This window comes from Pezoporus flaviventris, unplaced genomic scaffold (genome assembly GCF_033815535.1).
Source record: "Pezoporus flaviventris isolate CSIRO_AGI_PZ_B2104156 unplaced genomic scaffold, CSIRO_AGI_Pfla_v1 ptg000031l, whole genome shotgun sequence".
Lineage (NCBI taxonomy): Eukaryota > Metazoa > Chordata > Aves > Psittaciformes > Psittacidae > Pezoporus > Pezoporus flaviventris.
Genome location: NW_026892579.1, coordinates 27,720,949 through 27,745,371, shown reverse-complemented (window position 1 = coordinate 27,745,371; position 24,423 = coordinate 27,720,949). Strand labels below are relative to the sequence as shown.

The window sequence follows — 24,423 nt, the reverse complement described above, 5'->3', positions numbered from 1 at the left end:
CAACACCCCCAAGTCGTTCTCCGCAGGGCTGCTCTGAATCTCTTCTCTGCCCAACCTGTAGCTGTGCCTGGGATTGCTCTGACCCAGGCGTAGGACCTTGCACTTGGCATGGTTAAACTTCATGAGGTTGGCATCAGCCCACCTCACAAGCTTGTTGAGGTCCCTCTGGATGGCATTCCTTCCCTCCAGCGTATCAACTGAACCACACAGCTTGGTGCCATCGGCAAACTTGCTGAGGGTGCACTCAATCCCACTGTCCATGTCAGCGACAAAGATGTTAAACAAGACCGGTCCCAACACCAGTCCCTGAGGGACGCCACTTGTTACTGGTCTCCAGCTGGACATTGAGCCATTGACCACAACTCTTTGTATGCGGCCATCCAGCCAGTTAAAATAAACAAACATGTAGCAGGCATGCTACTTTATCTAGTCTTCCTACAAATAGTGAAAAAGACCATTTTCATCATGAATTTTACTGTTTACCTATCACATTATGAAATAAGTAATCTATGAGTTCAATTTACTATTGAATATTGTGGGGTTTTAACTGACATAAATTAGCTTAGTTCTTTATATAAAAAAGTCTTTTTTTTCTTAATGACATACACTGTTGAAAATTATATAGAACTATTTCAATGATTATTTGATCCAGAATGAACAGTTTTGAACTCATATAGTTAATTTTCTAAGTTTTTCTTAGCCCTTTGTGCAATTTTTAATGCAGATTTAGACAAAACCTCCTTCTTTCAACTGTAACGGTTAATCACAAACCCTCAGATCTGCTTAAAAGGACCTGAAAAAGATCAGCAGTATTAACTTCATTCATACTTTCTGTATGTCTCTGCAGTAGCATATTTATAATTTATGAAGCTTGTACAAAGGATGTTTTAATAAAAGTTTATGCTATTAAGCATATTTGAATTCATACCTGATACATATTCCCAGAGTAAATGACTAAAATAAAGGAGTGTAACACTACGCACATCATTCATACAAACTGGAGAGGTCAAACCTCAAAATGTATACTGCAGTGTTTGCATAAAAATATTCATATTTATTTTATGGATACACTTGAACAGACACCCACCGCAGCACTTTCGAAAGTGCTCTGATCCAAATGATCACTTAAATTCAAAGATCACTAAGATCCAAAAGAACACTTAAAATGCTCATACTTAAGTGGAACTGGTTTAAGGAAAGAATTACCTTGGTAGTTTATTTATATAGCACTTGTTGAAGCTATGAGTAACATCATGGGTCTAACATGCATGGGCTTATGTTATTCTTGCATTTTACATGATATTTAAGCACAGTTTAAAGGGTAATACTTTAGGTTATTTTGTATGAGCTACAACTGCTGCCACACATAGTTGTGATCTTCTGAGATGTTTAAACTAAAATTAATGTAAGGATGCAATTTTTATAATCATGTAGACATGTTTCCAAATTATTTCATGTATTACAAGAGGAAAGATAAAAAGACAATGGGAGGAAACTGACTTAAAATGTTTAATATGTCAGATATATTACTGAAACAAACATTTTTGAGTTGCAAAGAAATCTGCAGTATGTAAAACAGCATTCACTTAATGCAGTCAACAAAGCTTTATCCATAGTTTATACTTTGATTACAATTACTTTATTTGAATTATAAAACACAGTCATTTTAATTTTACGTGAACTAGTTTGCAAAATCGTTAATTGTTGGAAAGCTTCAAAATATGTATGGTGCTGTAATGTATTGTTACTGTAGCAATATTTAGTACTATGTGTAGGAAAATAATATGCACATTTAAATGCAACTACTTGCTGCCTTTGCTACTGCCCATCAAACTTAAGAACAAAACTTTAAATCAACAACAAATGCAAATTATTTGATATAGCTCTCCAGCTGTACACTTTTCCAGATGTCAAACCTGAGTGACATCTTAAAAGTGCTGTTTATAACCTTAGTGTTTTTATGTAAAAAAAATTAAAGTTTTCTGAACTCACTGCAAGCCATTCTGAACTTCTAAGTAAAAAAATGCATGTGACCAATGGGGAACAGCAAATGGCACACATGGTCACCGTGAATACTGATTTCCATTAGATATTCACTCCTAATTTCCAACAATTGAATCCAGGAAACAAGTGGCGTTTTGTTTTTTCTTTTGGGTGGCCAGTATAAAGGCTAGACAAATGTCATTGTGAAGTCTGACAAACCAACCAATGTGTTTTGTTAAACATATTTTACACTATTTTTCCTGTCACATTAGAGAAACTGAAGATGCAAAAAAATCTCATTAAAAAAAAAAAAGACATAGGGTCACAGTCCTTCATTTAAACATTTTTTTCATTTTAAGGAAAATGGATAGCATTTTTTGAGGAAATTAAATGTATTTCAGAAATGTTAACAGTTTTCATACTAATGGAGAGTAATTTCAAGACTTTCAGATATTAACAGAGATGAAAAACAATTAAAAATCATTGCGATTCTTTGTGCTTAATTTTATTTCTGCATTTTTTTAACCATTCAGGAAGCATGAAAGGGTCTTTAATAATATGAAGTCTAAAACCACCTGTGTTCCATGGCGAAAGCAACAAAAGCAGCTTCTCTAGTCTCAAGCCCTAGTTTTCTCATACTCAACATTAACACTAGAGGTTGTGACAGTATGCTTAAATTTGTTTGTAATTTACATGCAGGAAGAATGATACATTCATTTTAGTTTACAGAAATTCCAATACTGTGTAGTAGTGTTGCTGTCAATGGGTGGAGCATTAAATGCTGTTACTTAAGATGGGACAGATCTTATTGTTCTTTCTGTTTCTCTGAAATAGAGGAAGTGGCTACTCCTGGAAACTCAACTCTGGGACTTAAGTTAGCTGTGAAGTGCAGGAATACACGGAACATAGAAGATACATATCTGGTGTTACAGTTATGGTCATTTTCATCTCCTTATTGCACTGCAGAGAAATATCACAGAATTTACCTATGCAGGTAACACAGAGGACTAATGGGACTCTTTCTCCATAAGCTCTCTATTGTTTTCATCATCACAGTATAATTGATTGTATTTATCTCCATTTATCAACCGATGTTTACAAGCAGCAGGGATATCACAATAGCTCCATAAACATTAGTATAAGTATTCAGGTTATTCAGTGTAACACAGGTAAGTGCACATACCAAAACCAAAGGTGCATGAAATGCTAAATACGGTAAAAATATTGTTTCCCTTTGTGAATTATTTGCATATATTTCTGAAAGAAAATGGCTCTGTCTCAGAAATCTGACAATGTCAAAATTCTGTTCTTTAGCATCTACTTACTAGTTCTGCTTGATATTATTAAATTTGTACATTATGATAACTTTCAGTTAATCTTATTTGAGACATGGGCTGAAAAATATTATATCTCATTTCAAACTTCCAGCTGTAAAATGCTATAGACCAAAAAAAAAAATTATCATTAGCATGCTGGGAAAAAGGGCTTTAAAAAAGTTGTCACAGGAAAGAATTACTGACAGTAACCCAATAAATGGGGTGAGAATGTCCTGAAAAGAGCTGTTTAAAACAAAGATTTCAGAAATTACCCTGATGCATCAAGAAAGGAGCCATAAAGTCTTTCTTTTAGAAAGAGTATTTAGGAGGCTAAAAAAAAAAAAAAAAAAAGGTGGCTAATTCTAGTGCAAACTCTAGCTATTGTTTCTTCTTAGAGACAGCATGGTATTTGCCTTAGATCTCATTGTAATCTTTCCCTGGAACATGACATGTAGAGAAATTACTCTCTACACCCTAAAACTGGTGGTTGTAATATCATGACCCACGCAATTCCTCTTGCATAAGTACGTTTTTCATCTTCTCACTTACTAGCTTTATAACTTTAAAGACAAAATGAGCACAAAAAAGATTACAAATTTGAACAAATTTTCCTAAGCTGCCTATAGAGTCAGCAGAGTGACATAAACATTTAGCACAAACTACTTGACTTTGTACCTCTGCTTTTGGGTGAAATGAATTCCCTCAGGTCTATCCTTATGTCTCCCATTTCATCATTTTGTAGGCCTGCTGTTCAACATTCTTAGCCAGAGATCTGATCTTGCACTGTCATGGTTTAAGCCCAGCCGGCAATCCAGAACCATGCAGCTGCTCACTTACTCCCCCTTTCTTTCCTCCCCCCCGCTCAAGGAGGGATGGGAAGGAGAATCAAAATTATGTAACTCCCATGGGTCAAGAAAAGAACAGTCCAGTAACTAAGGTGTGACACAAACCACTACTGCTGCCACCAATAATAATAATGATAAGGGAAATAACAAGGGAAGAGAATACAACCACTCACCACCTGCCAACCGATACCCAGCCCAACACCAGCAGCGATCTAGCCCTTCCGGGTAACTGCCCCAGTTTACATACTGGGCATGACATGCTGTGGTACAGAATACTTCTTTGGCTAGTTTGGGTCAGGTGTCCTGTCCCTGCTTCCTCCTGGCTTCCCCTCCTCCCTGGCAGAGCATGAGACTCACAAAGTCCTTGGTCAGACTAACACTACTTAGCAACAACTAAAAACATTGGTGTTATCAGTGCTGTTCCCAGGCTGAAAGTCAAAAACACAGCACTGCACCAGTTACTAAGAAGGAGAAAAATGACTTCTACTGCTGAACTCAGAGCACGCACTCTGCATTTGCAAGAGTTTTCCTTCATTTTGAATATATCTTTTTCAGTAATGTGTTCTTTCTTGGAAAACAACTGTTCTAAGAAAGCTGCACTATTTTTACCAAACTGTCCTGTCTTCTTTTTTGGTTGCCTTTATGAAACTAACACTTTTGTGCTTGGAATTATGTAGAACATCACAGTCTAGTGTCCATCCACTACTTTAATTAACCCTCTAGTTCTCTTATGTGTGCAGTTGAATTGCTCTTCTGATCTTTTGCCTATAGATCTCCCAGGGAATTTATGAACAGTTAGTTGCTCATGCTCATCTCCAACTATTTAAACATGATTCGTATACTATAGCTTTGCTCACGTTTCCTAACCTTCTCTTCTGTCACACTAAATTTTCATTTCTATTATTAATTTCAAGAATTGAATTATTCAAGAACAGAAAAACTTGTTGATAAATTAAGCCATAAAATTTTCTACTATTTGCCCTAAGTTGTCTTTTCCTCTTTTGTTTCATTTGAATTTTTTATGCAGCATTTCAGGAGAAACTAATAGCAGGATTCAGTGCTGGGTATATGCATAACGGCATAAAAGACATCTCCTTCCTATTGCCTTGATCAAACCCTTGCTTATCAGTCACTGGCAAAGTAGATGAGAACAGATATTTTCTGTAAACCTCTTGGCAAATGTGCTCTACTGCAGTGATTCCTGAATTTTTGCAATAATAGGCTCCCCTACAACATTCTTGCAACCATGAATATACCAGCATACAATTGTAGAGATCACAACCTAATTGTGTGGACAACCTAACTTAAACTTACAGTTTAACACTGCTCCATAGTCTACCATATGACAGCCAAGTTTTGCATTACGAATGTTATAATCTGTCTCCTTGAAGGAAGCAAACTTTTACAGCTAGGGTAGACACCTCAAAAGGAAGTTTTACATTTATACTATTTATTGGATTTTAAAAATCTTCAATGCAAAACCACACAACTGTAACTCCCTAACATACACAGAAAAACAAAGATGTGTATCTTTTCTTTATACTACTACTAATCATGACTTCATGAGCTCCCTATCAATTTTCCGTAATAATTCTGTCCTAGGCTAGCATCTTACAAGAAGTTTGATTGTGCCCAATTTGTACTCCATCAGTTTTTGTCCTCTCTGCCCTAGTATGGCATTCCAATCCCAGCTCCCTGTAGTCAGTGGATATTCTCTTTTTCTTCTAAATATGTACCACAGTCAGTAGTATGATTTGTGGCCCTATTTTACCCACCTCACATATGGTTTTGTAAAGATAATCTTTCGAATATGGTAAGCACAGCTACTTTTTGTGACTCTTGCTAAATCAGACCCATACCTTCTAATAACTGGACTGGTAACTACTGGCAAGTTATTTAACCACATGCCATTTGTTACCAAGTCTGGTATCTTGGAGTAATCTATCTCTGTCAGTGTGACTGCTGTTTGTAATCAGATCTGTAATTGTGGCAGGTTTACTGGGAGAAAAAGGGAGGCACATGGCAGATAAAAATAGGAGAATGAAAGAAAAAAAAGACAACTGTAGAAATAATTTCAATAAATCGCTTTCAATTAAATTTCTGTATTTTACTGCCTCTCCTTTTTTTGAGAAGAGTCCTGAATAAGTGGCTCTATTTTTCCTAGCATGAATGATTAACTCATTTCATGAATTATGCCTTTTACACCTTTGCAATACTGAAGTATTTTCCACTTTACAAGATTTGTTAGCAGTGCATGTTACTGGTTCACATAACTCGCCTGCTAGTTGCCTGAAGATTCCTAGCTGCAAGCTTCAAGAATACTTGAAGATTCCACTAAATTTCTCTGAGAATCTTGACTGCAAGTTTTTTGGATTCTTGATACTGTGCACAAAAATGTTTTGAAAAGAAGACTTTTCATAAGAATGTTGAGAAAAGACTTAAGTACATGTCTCTCTACAGATCATTTCTGTAAAATGTTTCAAAATCACTATATTGTATTAGGTGTTTTTAAAAAGCAGCTTTTCTCCAAGTGGCTTCATTAAGCAACGTGCATACCTCCCCAGAGACCATTTTTTTAACTCAGCAACTTGTGGTAACCTTTACCGTAATAGTAAAAAACCTGAGCTATAAGCATTACTGACTTGTATGTATTATCTCTGTATCTTTGAAGCTCAGTAAACAAAAAGTAATACTATTGTGGTATAATACTGCAGTTAACACAGTTAACATATTTACTGTCCTTCGTCCCCAGGACACCCCTACCATTTATAGATATAAAAGTGAGGACTTCAAAATTCTGCCTAAATTGCAGATTCAGTAATTGTACTTTCACTTCTTACATTTTCACTGCAGTTTTCATTTGTTAGTGTATTCTTCAAATCCTTTGCAGAATTGCATAGTGATGTTCTGCACAATTAAACTCTTGCTTGATGGAAAAGAACTTGTATATATGAACTATGCACAGTTCTTGTACATCTAGGGAGAGATCATGTCTTTTAAGCCATGGCCCAGGAAATCTGTCAGTACCTGTTGTGACTTAGCTTGTTGTGCATACGGAGAGCAATCCGCTCTGCCCATTAGGCAGAAGATTACTCCCTTGATATGCCAGGCATTCCTGACAGCTCAGCAGGAAAAGGAACCATTTCCAACATGTATAATTTTTTTTACTCTTGAGAATTTGCATATATTTTGTCTATTTCTGCCTTTCTATTCTGTCAATTTTGTATGTCAGGTCTGCTGGCTAGAGGCATGTCTATATGTTGTAACAATTTACACAGACATAATAATTCTGAATGCTGGTATCTAAACAGACATAGATTTAATAAGTACTGTAATATGAGAAATTGATAGTAGGCAAACTGACATCTATCTTAAGTCTTTTACCATAACTGATAAGCCTGCTGCAATTAATGAAGGTTTGATTTGCTTTGATAGGTAATACATGGTCTCTTTCCCTAAAGACAGCATTAAATTCAAATCATTGCAATTTTTCTGCAGAACAACAGACAACTGAAAAGAGTAACTACACCAGCTCTTACCTGTTTTGCAAATGCACACTGGATTTCCATTGGCTTGTGCCAAGCAGGTTGAATTGTTTATGCATGGATTGTAAGGCAGCTCACAGGGACTGAAGCGCTGATGGCAGAAGTTACCAGTATAAAATGGAGGACAAATGCATACAAACTGACCCTGCTTAACAGATTCATAACAGGTGGCTCCATTCAAGCATGGTTCAGAATCACATTCATTTATATCTTCGCTGCAGTCTGGCCCTGTCCATCCTGTTGTACATGTGCACCTGAAAAGAAAAAAAAAAAGAGATGACATGGTGGCAAAATGGAAATCAGCAACTTAAAGTACTTGGAGCTAATTGAACTATTAAAAAATAAGAAAAAAAAACAAACAAACAATATTCTTTTTCTGTGCATAGCTTTTTCTAGACTGCACCGTGAATAAAAGTCACATCCAGGTTCTTCCATAATTTACTGGTGCAAAAGTAAAATTACTTATTCTAAATCACAGGTTTTATCCACTTGGAGAACCACCTAGTTTAGTTAATGCTGACAGAATCATCTGTGAATCTTCTGTAAGATGAAACGCCACCACAAATTATCAAATGTGGAATGCAAATTCCCTTAAGCTTTAGTATTGGAAAGGCATCTTCTCATGTGTAAAACTACTAAGTACTTCAGTGTTTGGGATTAAATGAACCAGGTATCATTCAGTACACTTTTAAGAAAGAATGTAGGAGGTCAAAGGCACTATAAATGATAAAAGAATCCCCTTTTCATTATGTCCTTCTTCTTATTCATATGCTTTTGTGAATACCTGTTACTGACAACACAGAAGAAAACTTGGACCAAAATCTACATCATATCTGATTACAAAGAATCTTATCTCCATGAATTAGATAGATATCTGTCCTGGGTTCAGCAGTAGCAGTCATTTTTCTGATTCTTAGTAGCTGGTGCAGCACTGTGTTTTGACTTTCTGCCTGGGAACAGAGCTGATAACAATGATGTTTTGATCTGGCCAAGGACTTTGTGAGCTTCATGCTCTGCCAGGGAGGAGGGGAAGCCGGGAGAAAGCAGAGACAGGTCACCTGACCCAAACTGACCAAAGAGGTATTCCATACCACAGCACATCATGCCCAGGATGGAATTGGGCGTTACCTGGAAGGGCTAGGACTGCGGGGCTGGACGAGGTATCGGTTGGTGCTCAGTCTGGTGGGCTGGGGAGAGTTATCAGTCAGTGGGTGGTGAGGTGTTGTATTCTCTTCCCTTGTTATTTCCCTTATCATTATTATAATTGGTGGTAGCAGTAGTGATTTGTGTTATACCTTAGTTACTAAACTGTTCTTATCTCAACCCGTAGGAGTTGCATTCTTTTTGATTCTCCTCTCCATCTGCCCAGGAGTAGGAGGAGAGAAAGAAGGTGGGGAGTGAGTGAGTGAGCTGCCTGACTGGGTTTAAACCATGACAGTATCTGATTTTATTTAGAACATTAATATGATTATAAGATTCTAAAAATTCAAAGGTAACAATTTGGTAATGTTTTCAATGTTTGCAGAGTGTAGCTGCAGTAAAAGAAGGTTCTATGTGCTTTAAAAGATGTATGTGCCTGTTACTTTCTTTGAAGACAGAATGAATTTCAACAGACATTTGCAACTATTTTCCAGGACAACAGATAATACAAAAGATTGATTACACCAGCTCTTGTCTGTTTTGATTGATACTGATTTTAGGCATTAAACCATTCAAATAATGCTTCATAGTTTTAATTTGATAAAAGGAATTGTTCTTAAATAATACACAGGTCATTCAGTGGAGAATCAATCAGATAGCTCTGTAAGGCATGCTTATTACTTATACAATCATAGAATCATAGAACAGTTAGGGTTGGAAAGGACCTTAAGACCATCTAGTTCCACCCTCCCTGCCATGGGCAGGGACACCTCACACTAAACTATGTCACCCAAGGCTCTGTCCAACCTGGCCTTGAACACTGCCAGGGATGGAGCATTCACAGCCTCCCTGGGCAACCCATTCCAGTGCCTCACCACCCTAACAGGAAAGAATTTCCTCCTTATATCCAATCTAAACTTCCCCTGTTTAAGTTTTAACCCGTTACCCCTTGTCCTATCACTACAGTCCCTAATGAAGAGTTCCTCCCCAGCATCCTTTTATAGGCCCCCTTCCGGTACTGGAAGGCTTCTAGGAGGTCTCCACACAGCCTTCTCTTCTCCAGGCTGAACAGCCCCAACTTTCTCAGCCTGTCTTCATACAGGAGGTGCTCCAGTCCCCTGATCATCCTCATGGACCTTCTCTGGACTTGTCCCAACAGTTCCATGTCCTTTTTATGTTGAGGACACCAGAACTGCACACAATACTCCAGGTGAGGTCTCATGAGAGCAGAGTAGAGGGGCAGGATCACCTCCTTTGACCTGCTGGTCACGCTCCTTTTGATGCAGCCCAGTATACGGTTGGCTTTCTGGGCTGCGAGCGCACACTGCCGGGTCATGTTCATTTTCTCATCAACCAACACCCCCAGGTCCTTCTCCACAGGGCTGCTCTGAATCTCCTCTCTGCCCAACCTGTAGCTGTGCCTGGGGTTGCTCTGACCCAGGTGTAGGACCTTGCGCTTGGCATTGTTAAACTTCATAAGGCTGGCATTAGCCGACCTTACAAGTGTGTCAAGGTCCCTCTGGGACTTGCCACACTTGGTTCACTTAAAAACACAGTGTTTTCTCTGGACTTTCTAATGTTCTGTTTGAAAGCAGTATTACAAAGAAACTTTATCATTTGGAAGTCCTGAGTATTTTAGCAATAAGGAGTCAAAAATTATGTTACTGTATGTTTTTCATGGACAGAAAAATAGTTTTAACTACCAAAAGGCATTCAGGATTCTTAAAGAAACTATGACAAAAATCACTTTTCAGGAGTCATTTACCAGTTACAGCACCCCAAATCACATTTTTGGAAATATGGTTACAAACAAATATGTTTGTTTCTCTGTGTTTATGCACAACAAACATGTCTGCTTTTGCTACTTGGTAGTATCAATTCGGTATCTAGAAGCAATACCACTGAACAACACTGAGTAAGAGTGGATACACTACTCAGCACTTTGTTTCGTTTTCTTTTTAGTAAGCCTATAACAGTATGAGCCTCTATTATAAATTAAGGATTTCTGAATCACCGACACTGGACATAGTAGAATAGTCTGTTCCAATAGAGCAGAACGAGTATTTTAGGTGTTAATTGTTTTAAGGATGCTTATTTTTTTCTTGAATATATTTATGAAGTTCTGAAGAAATTACTAAAAGTAAACCATGTGGTGCTTTGTCTATGCTCCATCTGTAGCTTGGAAAGCTCATTATATGGAGAGCCTTTCACTGCATATTAGAAGAATGGGGTTTGGTTCTTAAGTGTTCTAACTGTTACAGGTGTAACTGAGGTGCAAAAGAGTAAACATAAAACACATTCTATTCCTTTCTTTTCCCTAATGAATTTCATAACTGCCTTCAAGTTATCAAAACTATTCTATGTGGCCACAGGGAGCATTAGGTCAGATGGAGATCACTGAAACACAGAAGTTTATCTGTACTAGCCAGCTTCATGACAGCTACCAGCTGACACAATTAATAACATTTTATTTTACTCTGTATTATCAAGAAGTTGTTGGTGCTCTCATTGAATGTGAAAAAATACATAGAAATGTCTATCGCAAGGCCCAGTTTTAAGAGTCAAGACAACATTTTGCCTTAATGACAACTGTTATTTAAACAAGGCAGGGAGGTGTTAGGAGTATTAAAAGAATATACAGCAGGGTTTTTTAACTGTGGATTATCGATTAATTTACTACAGTTGATATTCTTGTAGATTATCTGATCAAAAGGCAAAAATCCAAACAGTCTTTTTCAAAATGACCAGTTTACTCACTACATTAGAAAAAAAAAGTCATCTACACTTTCATGAGACCACATAATATATGTAATACAGTCTTTGCTGTTCTTTTATCAACTTGCAAACTCAGATAAAAAGATCTAATAGTGGTAGCAAAATACCATTAAAGTTTTCATATACCTTCTAAAGACAAAAATCTAAATATAGCAGATGTTTTATATGTAACTTTGTGTTTATTCCTAAATCATTTAGACATATAAACTTTTTTTGAACGCTCAACACACATACAGGTCAGCTTTCATAAATATTATGTTCCAACGAACAAAAGCAGAAAGTAATGAAAATATACAATGTAAAGTATATGCATGGATTTGCATTTTACTTCCTGTTTAAATATTAAAGTCTAAAATTAAAAGTTATAGTCATGAATGATACTCAGAAAAACTAGTATTAACGTTGTAAGCTTATCTATCTCTGCATGAGTTATTTGTTTCTCACCTGCTTGAAAATTCCCTTTTTATTTCTCACATTGAAGTGAAACCTTGAGGTTTACCTAGTCCCCCCTGGTCAAGTCCTTGAGGCCTTCCTAGTCCCCCCTGGTCAAAACAAGGTCAGCTAGAGGTTTCTCAGGCTTGTGTCTTTGATACTTCAAGTATCTCCACATATGGAGACTCCACAAACTCTCTGGGCAGCTTATTTCTGCTCCTGACCTCCCTCACACTAAAAAAAGAAAAAAAAAAGTATTTTCTTATCTTAAAGTCGACTTTAATGTATTTCAGCTTTTGTCCACTGCCCCTGGTCCTGTCAGTGGATACCACTGAGAAGAGTCTGCCTCCACCTTTTTCACTCATTTCCATCAGTTATTTAGACACATTAGCAAGAGCTGCCCTGAGCCTAAGCCATTTTATTTCAGGATGCCAACCAGAACGGGAATCCACTCTGAATTTTAAGAGTTCTAAAGTTATTTTCTTTCTACTTAGTTCAGCTAGGACACCTGGAAAAAAGCCAAAGCTTGACAAAAGCAGTAACGCAGATGATTATACCAGCACAGAACAAATTTCAGAAGGAGCCCTTTTTGGCCTTCAGACATCTTACAGCAGAAAAGCAAAAAATAAACTGGTCTTTTCAGTCTATATTTGTATTTTGCACCAATTTTTCAGAAAATATCAGTCAAGGAGCTTGCTTTTGCCACAGATACAGGTGTTCCTACAGAAAAAAAAAAAAAACAAAACAGTAAGATTCAAGATGCAGCAGAACTGTTGTTTTTTTTTTCCATAGTGTTTTAGTCAAAGCAACAGGAATCCTAAACTGAACCCTCAGATACACTGTGACCATCATTCACCTGCCTCATTATTTGACAGGATCTTGATGAGAAATTTCAAGATGTTCAATGAAGTGTAGGTTAGCCTATTAGCTATATAATACATGCAACAATGGTCCATTCTACAGTAAGAGTGTATGTTGTCTAGTGCATTCAATCAAATCAGCTAACAGCCTGAAAAAACACAGTGCTCGGTAACAAATTCATTTCTGGTAAGCTAGAGGTTATTGGACCATCTGAAGCAGTAAAATGAGAGCTTGCTTTCAATACATGCACAGCTTTAAATTTAGAGCACCAACACATATCACAAAGCTCTAAAGACATACACTTCCAGTCACCATAGAGGCTTCAAATATTCATTTTTCTCTCTCCTCTTTCCTCCCACAAAACCTTTGCTCTCTGAAAAGCTTAAAGCCCTCTTTGTTCCTCAAGCAGCTCTCTGACCCATCTTACATACTTCACCATCTTTCACCTTCAAAAGTTGTATGATGAGTTTATCTCTGATGCTGTTCTGGTGCTACTAGTTCTCCGCTCTCATATGTCACTACTAGATTTTTCTCAGATTTCCACCCATGTCTCTCCTCATCTCATCATCATGACTGAGAAGATCATAGAACAGATCTTCCTGCAAGTTACGTGGAAACATATGGAAGGTAAGGAGGTGATCAGAGACAGCCAACATGGCTTCATCACGGGCAAATCATGCCTGACTAATCCAGCACCCATGGAGTGACTGCATTAGCAGACAAGTGAAGAGCTACGATCTATCTTTACTTCTGTAAAGCCTTTGATATGATTGCACAGAACACTTGCTGCAAAACTGGAGGGATACAGGTCTGATGGATGGACTATTAGATAGGTAAGTAACTGGCTGGATGGCTGTGTCCAGAGTTTATAGATAATGTCTCAATGCTCAAATGGAGATCAGTAACACATGATGATTTGTTTCTGTGATTCTGTGATTTTATGACTTTGACACTGCTGCAACAAGGCCGCCAGCTGTGGGCTGACCTGGCAGTGCAGCAGCTTAGCCTCGCTAGCTTAAGCCTTGTGCTGGGGCCAGAGACTGCTGACAGGGCCCGTGCTCCACCTTCAGCTCTGGAAGTGACCCCTCTAGGAGGGGGTAACCCCCCTGCCTGCAGTCACTGCTTGACAAATCATAGCCCTTTGTGTTTTCGGACTGGGGGCCACAGCTAGGCTGCAGCTGGAAGCTCAAGAGAGGTGCGCTGTGACAGTGAAATGCCCAAGACATAGGATGAAACTAATTGCTCAATCTGTTCCGCATGGCAAAAGTAGTATTAGTTTTTATTCTGCTCTTTCTTTTTTTTGCATACTTTTAACTTGGGACATATATAGTAATTTTTATAAACACTAGCAATGGGATAGACCTTTTAAATGACTGAGGCAAAGCCATAAAGGATAGTAATGGCAAAGACTAAAATTGTTACTTCTTTTATTGCTGTGGTTAAGAAGGCAGGACCAGATAAATCCTGAAATAAAAATGCTGTGTTATAAACTTACTCATTCATTGCCCTTCTCTGACGTGTACCAGGAAACCTTTGGTTAATGTGAATAGCAGAAATATCTTTTCTACACCAGTGCTTTCTACTTCAGGCTCCTGAACTGAACCATACAGTTCAGTGCAGGTGTACAACCAATCCCCAAGGTCCACCTAACCGTTGTAGGAATGCCTGGCCCTGTGAAAATTTTAACACAATGATATACTCAAAGGGTATCCTCTAATTTAGTGTCCTGGTTTCATCTGGGATAAAGTTATTTTTCTCCCCAGTAGCTGGTGCAGTGCTGTGTTTTCGCTTTAGCCTGAGAACAATGCTGATAGTACACCAGTGTTTTAGCTGTTGCTCAGTAGCACTTACCCTGATCAAGGACTTTTCAGTCTCTCATCCTCTGCCAGTGAGGATGGGCATGGGAAGCTGGGAGGAAGCAGAGGCAGAATACCTGATCCAAACTAGCCAAAGGGGTATTCCATACCACAGCATGTCATGCCCATTATATCATCAACTGGGGGGAGTTACCTAGAAGGGACCTATCACTGCTCGGGTCAGGCTGGGTATTGGTCAGTGAATGGTGAGCAATTGTATTGTGCATCATTTGTATTTTCTGAGCTTTTATTTCCTCTCTTGTTGTTTCCTATTGTTGGTATTCTTTCTATTACCGCTATATTTTACTTTATTTTAGTTATTAAACTGTTCTTATCTCAACCTGTGGGTTTTACATTCTTTAGGTTCTCCTCCCCATCCTGCCTGGCAAGAAAGAAAGGGGGCAGCTGAGTGAACAGCTGTGTCGTACTTAGTTGCCAGCTGGGTTTAAACCACAACATTAGTTTCATTCCAGTTTGTGTGTGTATGATCATTCAACACTGCAAGCCAAGCAATTGGGTACATCTAGGATGTACCCTTTACTTCAAAAATCTAATCACATTCTGAACTAAAACTCACCCTGGAGTATGCTCCATTTCCTCTAGATAACTGAGGGGTCTGGCCTTCAGAAACATTGCAGAGCACACTAGTTAGGAACCGACCGTGCAATTCTGACAACTGAAAGTTTGTACATTACAAGTTAAGCCACTCTGAAGATGCTGTTTTTTCAGTGAAGTAAGCTACTTAGTTCAGATCTCAGATGAGCTGAATGAATCCTTCTGGAAGGAATCTATCGATTTACTTGTCTTCCTTGGCTATAAAGGAAACCGAGAAGGTAGGCTTATGAATTTCTCTGTCAGATATGCAGAGAAATATCTAGACTAAGCCACTTTCCTCAAATTTGAAAATATTATTATTTAACAATCTAAGTAATTAAGTCAAATTTGAAAATCCAATTCAATGGGTTGTTTTGTTTTTTTTTTTAAACTATGCTATTTTTCCCAATCTGACATGCTATGAATCCCTGATATTTCAGAGGCAGCTATATTCTTTTACTAAAAAGGTAGTCTATGAGTGAAAATTTTGCATTAATTTCTCATAGAAATTAAGAAGAAAGCTGGAAATATTTCTTAAGGCTGAAAACAGAAGTGGATATTGACCCCACTAAAGAAAAAGGATTCAGAAGGTACATTTCTGGAAAGATAAAGATTATTTTTCTGCTAATATAAGTAAAGATAAGTGTGTTTTTTTGTGTGTTCGATGCATAGAGAAAAGCTTTCAAGGGCTTAGGTAGTTTTCATTCCCTTTCAATTAAATTCCTTCAGCCTTATAATACTTGTCCCTTTTCTTATTTTTTAGGATGGTTTTTCTCTATTCTGTATACTTTTGCTCCCATAACTCCCTGCTCACATTCTTCATTTCTACAATAACTAAAATTTATTCCTAATATTATGTGCAATTCAGGGACATAGCACAAAGAAAAAAATGTTTAACAAATAGACAAAGTTGCATTTGCTTGTTTTCCAGGTATTTCTTCCTTAATTCTCTATGTGAAGCAATGGGTTCACATGACAGGCTCCATCAGAGAGTAAGCTATATTTCAGCTTCTACTTTAAGCTCTAGTTCAGATGCAGTGCTCTCATTCTGTTTTCAGAAAAATAATTCTATACCTTACAGAAAGTATTCTCAGCTTTCAACTCCTAATTTTTTATTGCAGCTTTTCTTCTTTTTCCATTTTCCTGAACTGGAAAATACAACACAGTTTGGTATCAACAGTCTTACTCATAGACCATGACCACGTAGAAAACAAATGGTAAAGTACCTTTCCATCAGTCTTACCTCCTGAAACTTCTATTTTAGAGGCAGCAGGAATTAATTAAAAATTACAAACAAACAAACAAAAAATTATGGAATATTATTTTACTTTTGTTTCACAGTTTTGGCTGTTATCTAGGCTATTAGATAATACCCACATGCTAGATAATTGCTACTCTACCATGTTCAAGATTTTTTAACACATATTCTGAAAAGATTTAAAGAATACAAAGTCAAGTCATCCCTTAACAAAACAGGAACTTCCTTCTCCTAAATTCCCCAAGTTATATATGAAGGTTATCACAGTCATGTGAAAATTTTAAAATGCAGTTTAACAAGTCAGCACACAAAGCAGTGTAAAGAGAAAGATCTGTCTAAATCTGTGTTCAGTGCATAAAATGATTTTCTGAGTAGCAGTGTTCATTTCTTGAATTACTGCAGACCCCCATATAGGCTATCCATGCATTCTGGCATGTGAAGCTGCTCTTAAACAAATAACATCATCTATTAAGTAAATGTGTTTTATACTTCTTTCTGTCCTTGACAAAATGCAAAGGGGAAAGGACACACATTCTTTTTTATCTTACTACCTGTTGTCACTAACATCAAAAGCCACATTGTTTGCCTATGTGTCTTTCATCCCACACTAGAACAACAACAATCAGTACAACAGCAACAAGGTAACTCAAGACTCCACCCAGCAATCTGAGGGAAAATACTTAATTTGCATCTTTTTTAACATGCAACACTTCTCCAAAGATTGCATATGCCAGAGAGCAAAACATTCATTTGTGAAAACACGGCATCAGTAAATCAATACTATAGTGAACAGGAAGTAAAGAATCTACCTCCAGGATCTTAGATGGTATGGATTCACTTTGGTAGAGAAAAGAGAAGTATTATTTCATTCTTTCAAGAATCAGAGGGAATCAGTTGTTATACAGTGTCCAAGAAGCTGATGTTACATAAAGTTAATCTGTTAACTGATTTACTCAACATCTGAGCTCTATCTGGAAGACTCCTGAACAAAAGGCTTCCATCTCCCTAGTTACCTTTTGCTTGTGCTCCTCTATCTTAATTTAATACCAGTCCTTAATGACAAATCTGGTAGTGGGTTTACTGTTGCACCTGTGGTACTATTTCCCCTTGAAAATCTCTTCCTCTCTACTAGATTTCAGTGCAAAGGTCCTACTTGGTATGAAAATAAGCACAATACTGTTTTTCAGTTTGTATTGCTCTGGTATTCTCTGAGAGTTACAGGTAACTCTTGCCATGTTTTAGTACATTGATTTTGAGATAAATCCTCTTTGAGCTCAAAAATCTGAAAGGAAGATGAATCCTGCACTGAAGAAAATAAAAGCTATCATGTACAAGCAGTTAACAGCCCCTGCAGGAAAGATGTTTGTTAATTTGGAGAGTTTAGCAATACAACTGTAGTTCGTCAACTGACTTCAAAGCTCTTCACCTACCATACAGAGATGGCACTGATTATGGAGAAGAAAAATGAACTCTTCAGGTAGAGTGCTAACAAATCTGCTCCAGGCAGAGTAAAGGAGATATTTTCTGATCTGTTCCTTGCACCACAGACAACAACAGAAGACCAAGTAAAGGAAATTACAACCTCTAATCCTTATTAGCAGTAATTAGTACAGCAGCATGAACTGGTAGATTGCATGCTGCAACTCTGAATTTTTTGAAGAATGAGCAATAAGAATCTAACCCTGAAGATAGAGCACTTTGACATTTAGAAAAAATACATGAAAAATAACTGAACTTAATACACAGCAATTCAGAAATTTAAGCAAATGACCTCCACATAATGGTGACAAAGAAGCATTTCTCTCCCTCATGCTTCTGACCATTTCTGAATTCCACAAACACAATTGTCATTTAAGAAGATATCTTTATCAGCATCTTTCCCCAATGTTCTATGCCCATATTTTAAGCTACTTTCAGGGTTGTCACTTGATCTTTACCTACACTAGCAGTAGTCAATTATATCAAAGTTTATCTGGTGAATCATTTAGAATGTGAACAACTCTCACAATGTTAATTTGAATTTTTTAATAATTATATAAATAAATATAAATTTGAACATTATAAACTCAGATTTTCAAAGGAGCCAGTACAAAGCAAAACTTTTGGAAAAGCTACAGTGTGTTTTCATTAATACTGGCAGTTTAGAAAATATTTTAGAAAAAGTTTAAGAAGCAAGGATGCCTCTGGGCTTAAATTTGTTATTACAGTAATAGAAAGAAAAGAAAAAATGTTTTGTGCAAACTGATCTTCATTAATGATTTAATATACTAAATTATAATCTGTTAGAAGTCATCTGAAGGTATAAGAAGATTGTAACTTCCAACAAATAACTGAAACTGTAACATTTCATCTTGCCACAAATAAGTTTACCAGAGATTACCTAACACAGGCCTTACTTAAGTTTGCCTAGGAAGAATTATTTCATTAAGCCTATGAAATATTTCTAAAGAAGTGCCACAACTTCCAAGCGTATAAACAATAGGAAAAGAGCAAAAGTAAGCATTTTTAAGTTCAACTCAGAAAGTATTTCTCAATGTTATTTTAAAAAAAGCCCAAAACAGCAAACAACAACAACAACAAAAAAACCAACCAACCAACCAACCAAAAAAAAACCAAAAAAAACCAAACCAGAATCTTAGAATCAGCTAAGCTAGGTTGGAAAAGACCTTTCAGGTCATCAAGTCAAACTGTTACCCCAGGATTGCCAAGTTCACCACTAAACCACGTCACCAAGGGCCTCATCTACTTGTTTTCTGAACATTTCCAGGGACAGTGATTCCACCACTTCCCTGGGAAGCTTGTGTATATATGTGTGTGTGTATGCTGCTCAAATACTGCAGTCACAAGATGAGGTAGGTATTTCCCTACTACAGACTGTTACAAAACAAAATTCAACTTGGCATGTCTTTGCAACCAGCATTTCAAAAATAGCTTAGTCCTTAGAAAGATATTGTTCTGATTAAAGCTATAAAAGCCATCAACAAAAGAAGATTTTCAATTGGTCTCCAAGAGTCACTTATGGTTTTATCTACCCTTGCTACTCTAATATAAAGAATCAAACTTTTGACTATGGTTATCTTACTGGGTTACTTCAATAGACCAAACCTATGAAAATTTTATGACTGCCCCTTCCCAATAGGGAATGAATAACCCTAAGAGACATACATAGCAACACTTATGTATGCTCACAGAGGGATGTGACTTTCAAATTTGTGCTCCTTTTTCTCTATTTGTGACCTCCAAAAGATAAAGGCCTCCTATTATAACTGCGATAATAATTTTTTTTTTACACATCCAAACTGGCTTTTGATGGAAGCAAATATAATTATAGATCCTGCATTATGCACTCTGCTTGCTATTGCTGAAGAGCAAGCACTGCTTTATAGAGGACGTCTAACAATGTACTATCTGTAATAGCTGTCTAAATAAACTTCCCTATAATACTTCTATTTAACAGAACACAACAGTTTAAATCCCAGACATACGTAGAAAGACTATTAACTAAAATTCCATTACCCATAGAAAATAGTGGTGAGAAAAACTATGTTGATTTTCTAATTACGTATTGTATACACTTTACAATGCTAGAAGCATTCCACGTAATTTGTATATTTGTACATGTATTTCATATATAAGCAATCATTTCAAAGATGCATCTGCTTTAGCTGAATAACTCATACTTTTTGAAATGTTTTCTAAACATAAAATTCTACTCTTCCTCAAAACCAGTTTTGTAGTTGCTAGCACAATCTTTTAAAAAATATATGGTTTTTAAAAAGAAAAGTCTTCTATTTCTTTTTTTTATAACATGTCTTAAATGGAAGACCAAAACAAAACAGAACTCTATTTTTATTCCATTAGATATAGGTCACATTCTGCCAGTTTCACAAATACTAGATTTTACACTATTAATAGACTTGCAGAATTCTTCTTCATATGTTATCTTCATCACCCCAGTAACCTAACAATGGTAATATCATCTACTCATCTAAGGTATGTGAGCACCACTGATGAGATAAATAGTATTTCACTACTGAGCTGCTTGACATAACTAAAATGTATTCACTTACACTACAACTAAATACATAGTCAGGATTAATTTTCTCCCTATCATCTCCCAAAACAGAGAAAATGCTGCCTGCGAAGTAGTCTTGCTGGTTGTTCTTAGGCAAATTGTGACTGCTATTGTTTGCTTCAAAAAAAAAATGCCTCAAACTGAAGATGAAACCTTGCTTTTGTTTTGGCTGGAATGTTATTTCAGTGTGAAATACACAAGGGTAACATTTTGGCATTAAAACTGAGACAATTAATTTACAAAAATTTTGACCCTTAACCACTTTAGAATTGCTCTAAGAGGGTAGGTAAAACCCATGAAACTGACGAAATCTGTTTAAACAAGTGAAATGTAGGTTTCGCTAATGATTTTTTAAATGAAGTGAAAAAAAAATACAGATTTTAAAGTAAAGAGAATGTCCTGTCCTTTTATGTGGAACTGTTTATTACCCATTCTCCATGGTTCAACAGGATATAATGTCAGCAGCAATGCCCATAATCCTTTCTAAATTTTGTTCCTTTGTGCATCTTTTAGACACTGCTGATGCATGAAATATCTAAACTGCAGCTAACAATGACAGATGGTTTTCCCATTCATTTCTAATCAGCCATTTTTAAAGTGTCAGCTCCATTTTTTGCTTGTTTGTGTGTTTGTTTAAACCTCCTATTTTACTAAGATTTCCAGAATTAAAAGAGTGAATATGCTTTTAGGGAACTGCTAATGATGGGAAAAAGAAAACAAGTAAAATGGAGTCTATTATGAATCATCAGCAACAGAAACATTGTAACAGATTTGGATTAAAAATAATGAGTTAGTGATATCTGTCTTGAAAGCCTTTTCAGCTGTTCTTCACTTCATTGCCTATCTTATTTCTATTGATTGTAGTTTTAATTCTTACACACACAGCCCCTGCAAAAAATACTTAGTGGTGGCAGCATTTTTGTTATTGCCCAGAACTGTAGCTACATAAGACACACCGTTGAATTCCAATTTTAATATCATTGCTATATAACATGATGGGAACTTCCATCAGGCTCTGACAGGCAGAAAAATACCAAATATTAGAAGTTACATACTCACTTTGAGGTAACCAAAATAGGTCATGACAAAATAAATAAATAAAAAATAATAAATCAAACAATGCTACCTGTTGTCATTTGAATTGAAGACAATAGGGCACGTTTTGTTCTATTTTTATTTTTATTAGACCAATGACCACCAGCTTCCTCTCTCTCACACACTTCTCCTTAAGATTTATTCACTCTTTCATTCGGCACTTCACCTCATATACCTGCCTTCTAATGCACCACCATCTTATCTTCAACCCACAACAAGAATACTCGGAGATGGTCCCATCAGTTTTTCCAGTCTTCTGCTTCCTTCACCTCAATGCGTTTACTAAATTCTGAATTAGTTGAACAGTTCCATTTTTGAAATGCAACTCCTTACAGCTTTCTAACCCACTTTTGGCAAACTCCTGCAGAGTCAATTCTTCCATCTCTGCAAAAATACTTTACTAGTGCTATTTTTAATCTTTCTTCACTGTTAGATGCAAATTAATTTTGTATTTTTTACATACACCAGAGTACTGAATTCACCTGTCCATACACACTTCATACTGCTTAGTGTGTGCTTGCTCAGTTTTAAAACTGGTCCTTGCAGATTTTTCCTTTGGCTCTCACTCCTATTACCTTTCCAATTGTATGTGTCCACTTCTCTGTACATTTTCTCTTCAGCAATGACCTTAAAGTCAGGGAGCTTAGGTCTGAGTAAATATAAGAGGTACCTAAGGCTTTTCCTCAGAAAGGAAAGGGTACTCAGTTTGCTCATTCTCCACATCCAGGCACTGCAGGAATAAGAATTGATATGACTTACTATTTCTCTATCAATTCCATTACAAATTATGCCAAATGAAGTGGAAGTTTACATTCGTGGTTTTTTTTCTGCATTCTCACTTCAGCCGCCAAAGGAGAAATTAAATGCAACAGAAGCACAGCTTTTTTAGCTTTTTTTTTTATATGTGTCTTTTAAATGTTTCCATGCAAATCTCATGACCAGAAACTGTTGTATTAATATCACCAATTTTATGTTTATAGTACACTATTATTTTATTACTCCTAACTATAATAATTATATGGAAAATAAATATCTTAGGTTTTGGGCATATACGAAACTTGCTATTTAAAACTGTCAGAAACCCAAAACATATACTTGAGCTGAAAAACTGAAAATATAAAATTGTATGCATTTTATATACATTAAACATAGGAGTAGACCAAAGCTAAAGGAGATTTGAAGTGCAGAGTAATTGGTGCATATGTTCATGTACACTTTTCCTCAATTATACTATCAATATCGCCTACTTAGACCCAAACTTTGAAGGATTTATGCATATAGACAGAAAAAAAAATCTGATGGCTACAGAAATAAATAGAAAGGCAAAACATCACTGAGGTTGGAAGGGACCTCGGGAGATCACCTAGTTCAATGCTCCTGCTCACAGCAGCTCAACTACAACAGGCTGCCCAGGATTTTGTCCAGTTGTGTTTTGGCTGTCTCCAAGGAGGAGACTCCACAATCTTTCTGAGCAATTGTTCCAGGGTTCAATCACCCTAACAGTAAAAAAAAAAAATAAAAAAAAATCTCATATTTAAATGGACTTCCATGTATTTCAGTCTGTGCCTATTGCCTCTTGTCCTTTAACTGGGCACCTCTGAGAAGAGTCTGGTTGTCTTCTTTACCTGTGCCTTCTCCTTGTCTCACTGCCCCCTTCCCCAGTATTAGGCTCTTTGATCTTGCTCAGCCTTCCCTTCTCCAGGCTAAATAGTCCCAGCTCTTTCTTCCTTATTTATCTTGTGGGTACATCACCACTGACTGACCATCTGGTCTTTGTGCCTGGCAATGCAGTCAGTTTTATCTACGATAATAGTGTCTAAAGTCAAGATAAACAACACCCACAGCTCTCCCATCATCTGTCAAGCCAGTCAACTCATTGAATGCTATTATCAGGCATAATTTTCTTTTCATAAACCTATGCTCTGCATCACCTTCTTTTCCATCACATGTGTGGAAATGATTTCAAGGATTATTTGCTCCATCACCTTCCCAGGCACAAGAGTGTGGCTGACTGATCCACAGTTTCACAGATTCTCCTTCTTGCCTTTCATGAAGATATCAGCAATATTTTCTATTTTCATCCTTCTTTTTTCTGCAATTTTTCTTCCATTCTCTGACATATTTTCTTTCAGTTTCTGTCTTTCCTCCAATCCTTATGAACCTCTTCCAGTCACCAAGATCTTTTAAAGATAATCAAAAGTTGCCTTGCAAGTTCCCTCAGGACTCATGATACATCCTATCAAGATCCTGCAGCAGAGAGTCTTCCAGTACACTCACTCATTACCTCTCAGTGCTGCCTCATGGTTCAGGTTCAGCTGAACCAGCTGGAAAGAGCTTCTGGTCACTTTGCTACCAGCTTGCTGAATCAACTCTGTAGTTGCAGAGGCTCCTGCATGTAGGACAGGAGCCCTCATTGCGCTGTCCATATCACAGTCTTCCAGCCCTCATCATCACTGGAGTCTCCACTTACAAGCTTCCTAAGCACAGACATTTGCTGGTCCTCTTTCACTATGGTTAGGAGTTGAGGTTCTTGTATCTAGAGAGTCTTGGAGAATATAATACTGTTCTCATCATCTCTCAAGCTTCACAGTCTGATTACTGCGTCCTGCAGCTCATTTACTCAGCAGCACTGATCCTTCTCCAGCACA

The 24,423-nt window shown here is 37.0% G+C and overlaps 1 protein-coding gene across 1 annotated transcript in view; it reads right to left on the bottom strand.

Annotated features, from left to right (window-relative positions):
* Positions 1 to 24,423, bottom strand: part of EYS (eyes shut homolog) — an 828,128-nt gene that overhangs the window by 491,368 nt on the left and 312,337 nt on the right. Inside the window, exon 22 of the mRNA XM_061460547.1 lies at positions 7,684 to 7,943. Coding sequence (XP_061316531.1) covers positions 7,684 to 7,943 — 260 coding nt within the window. The remainder of the gene's footprint in view (positions 1 to 7,683; positions 7,944 to 24,423) is intronic.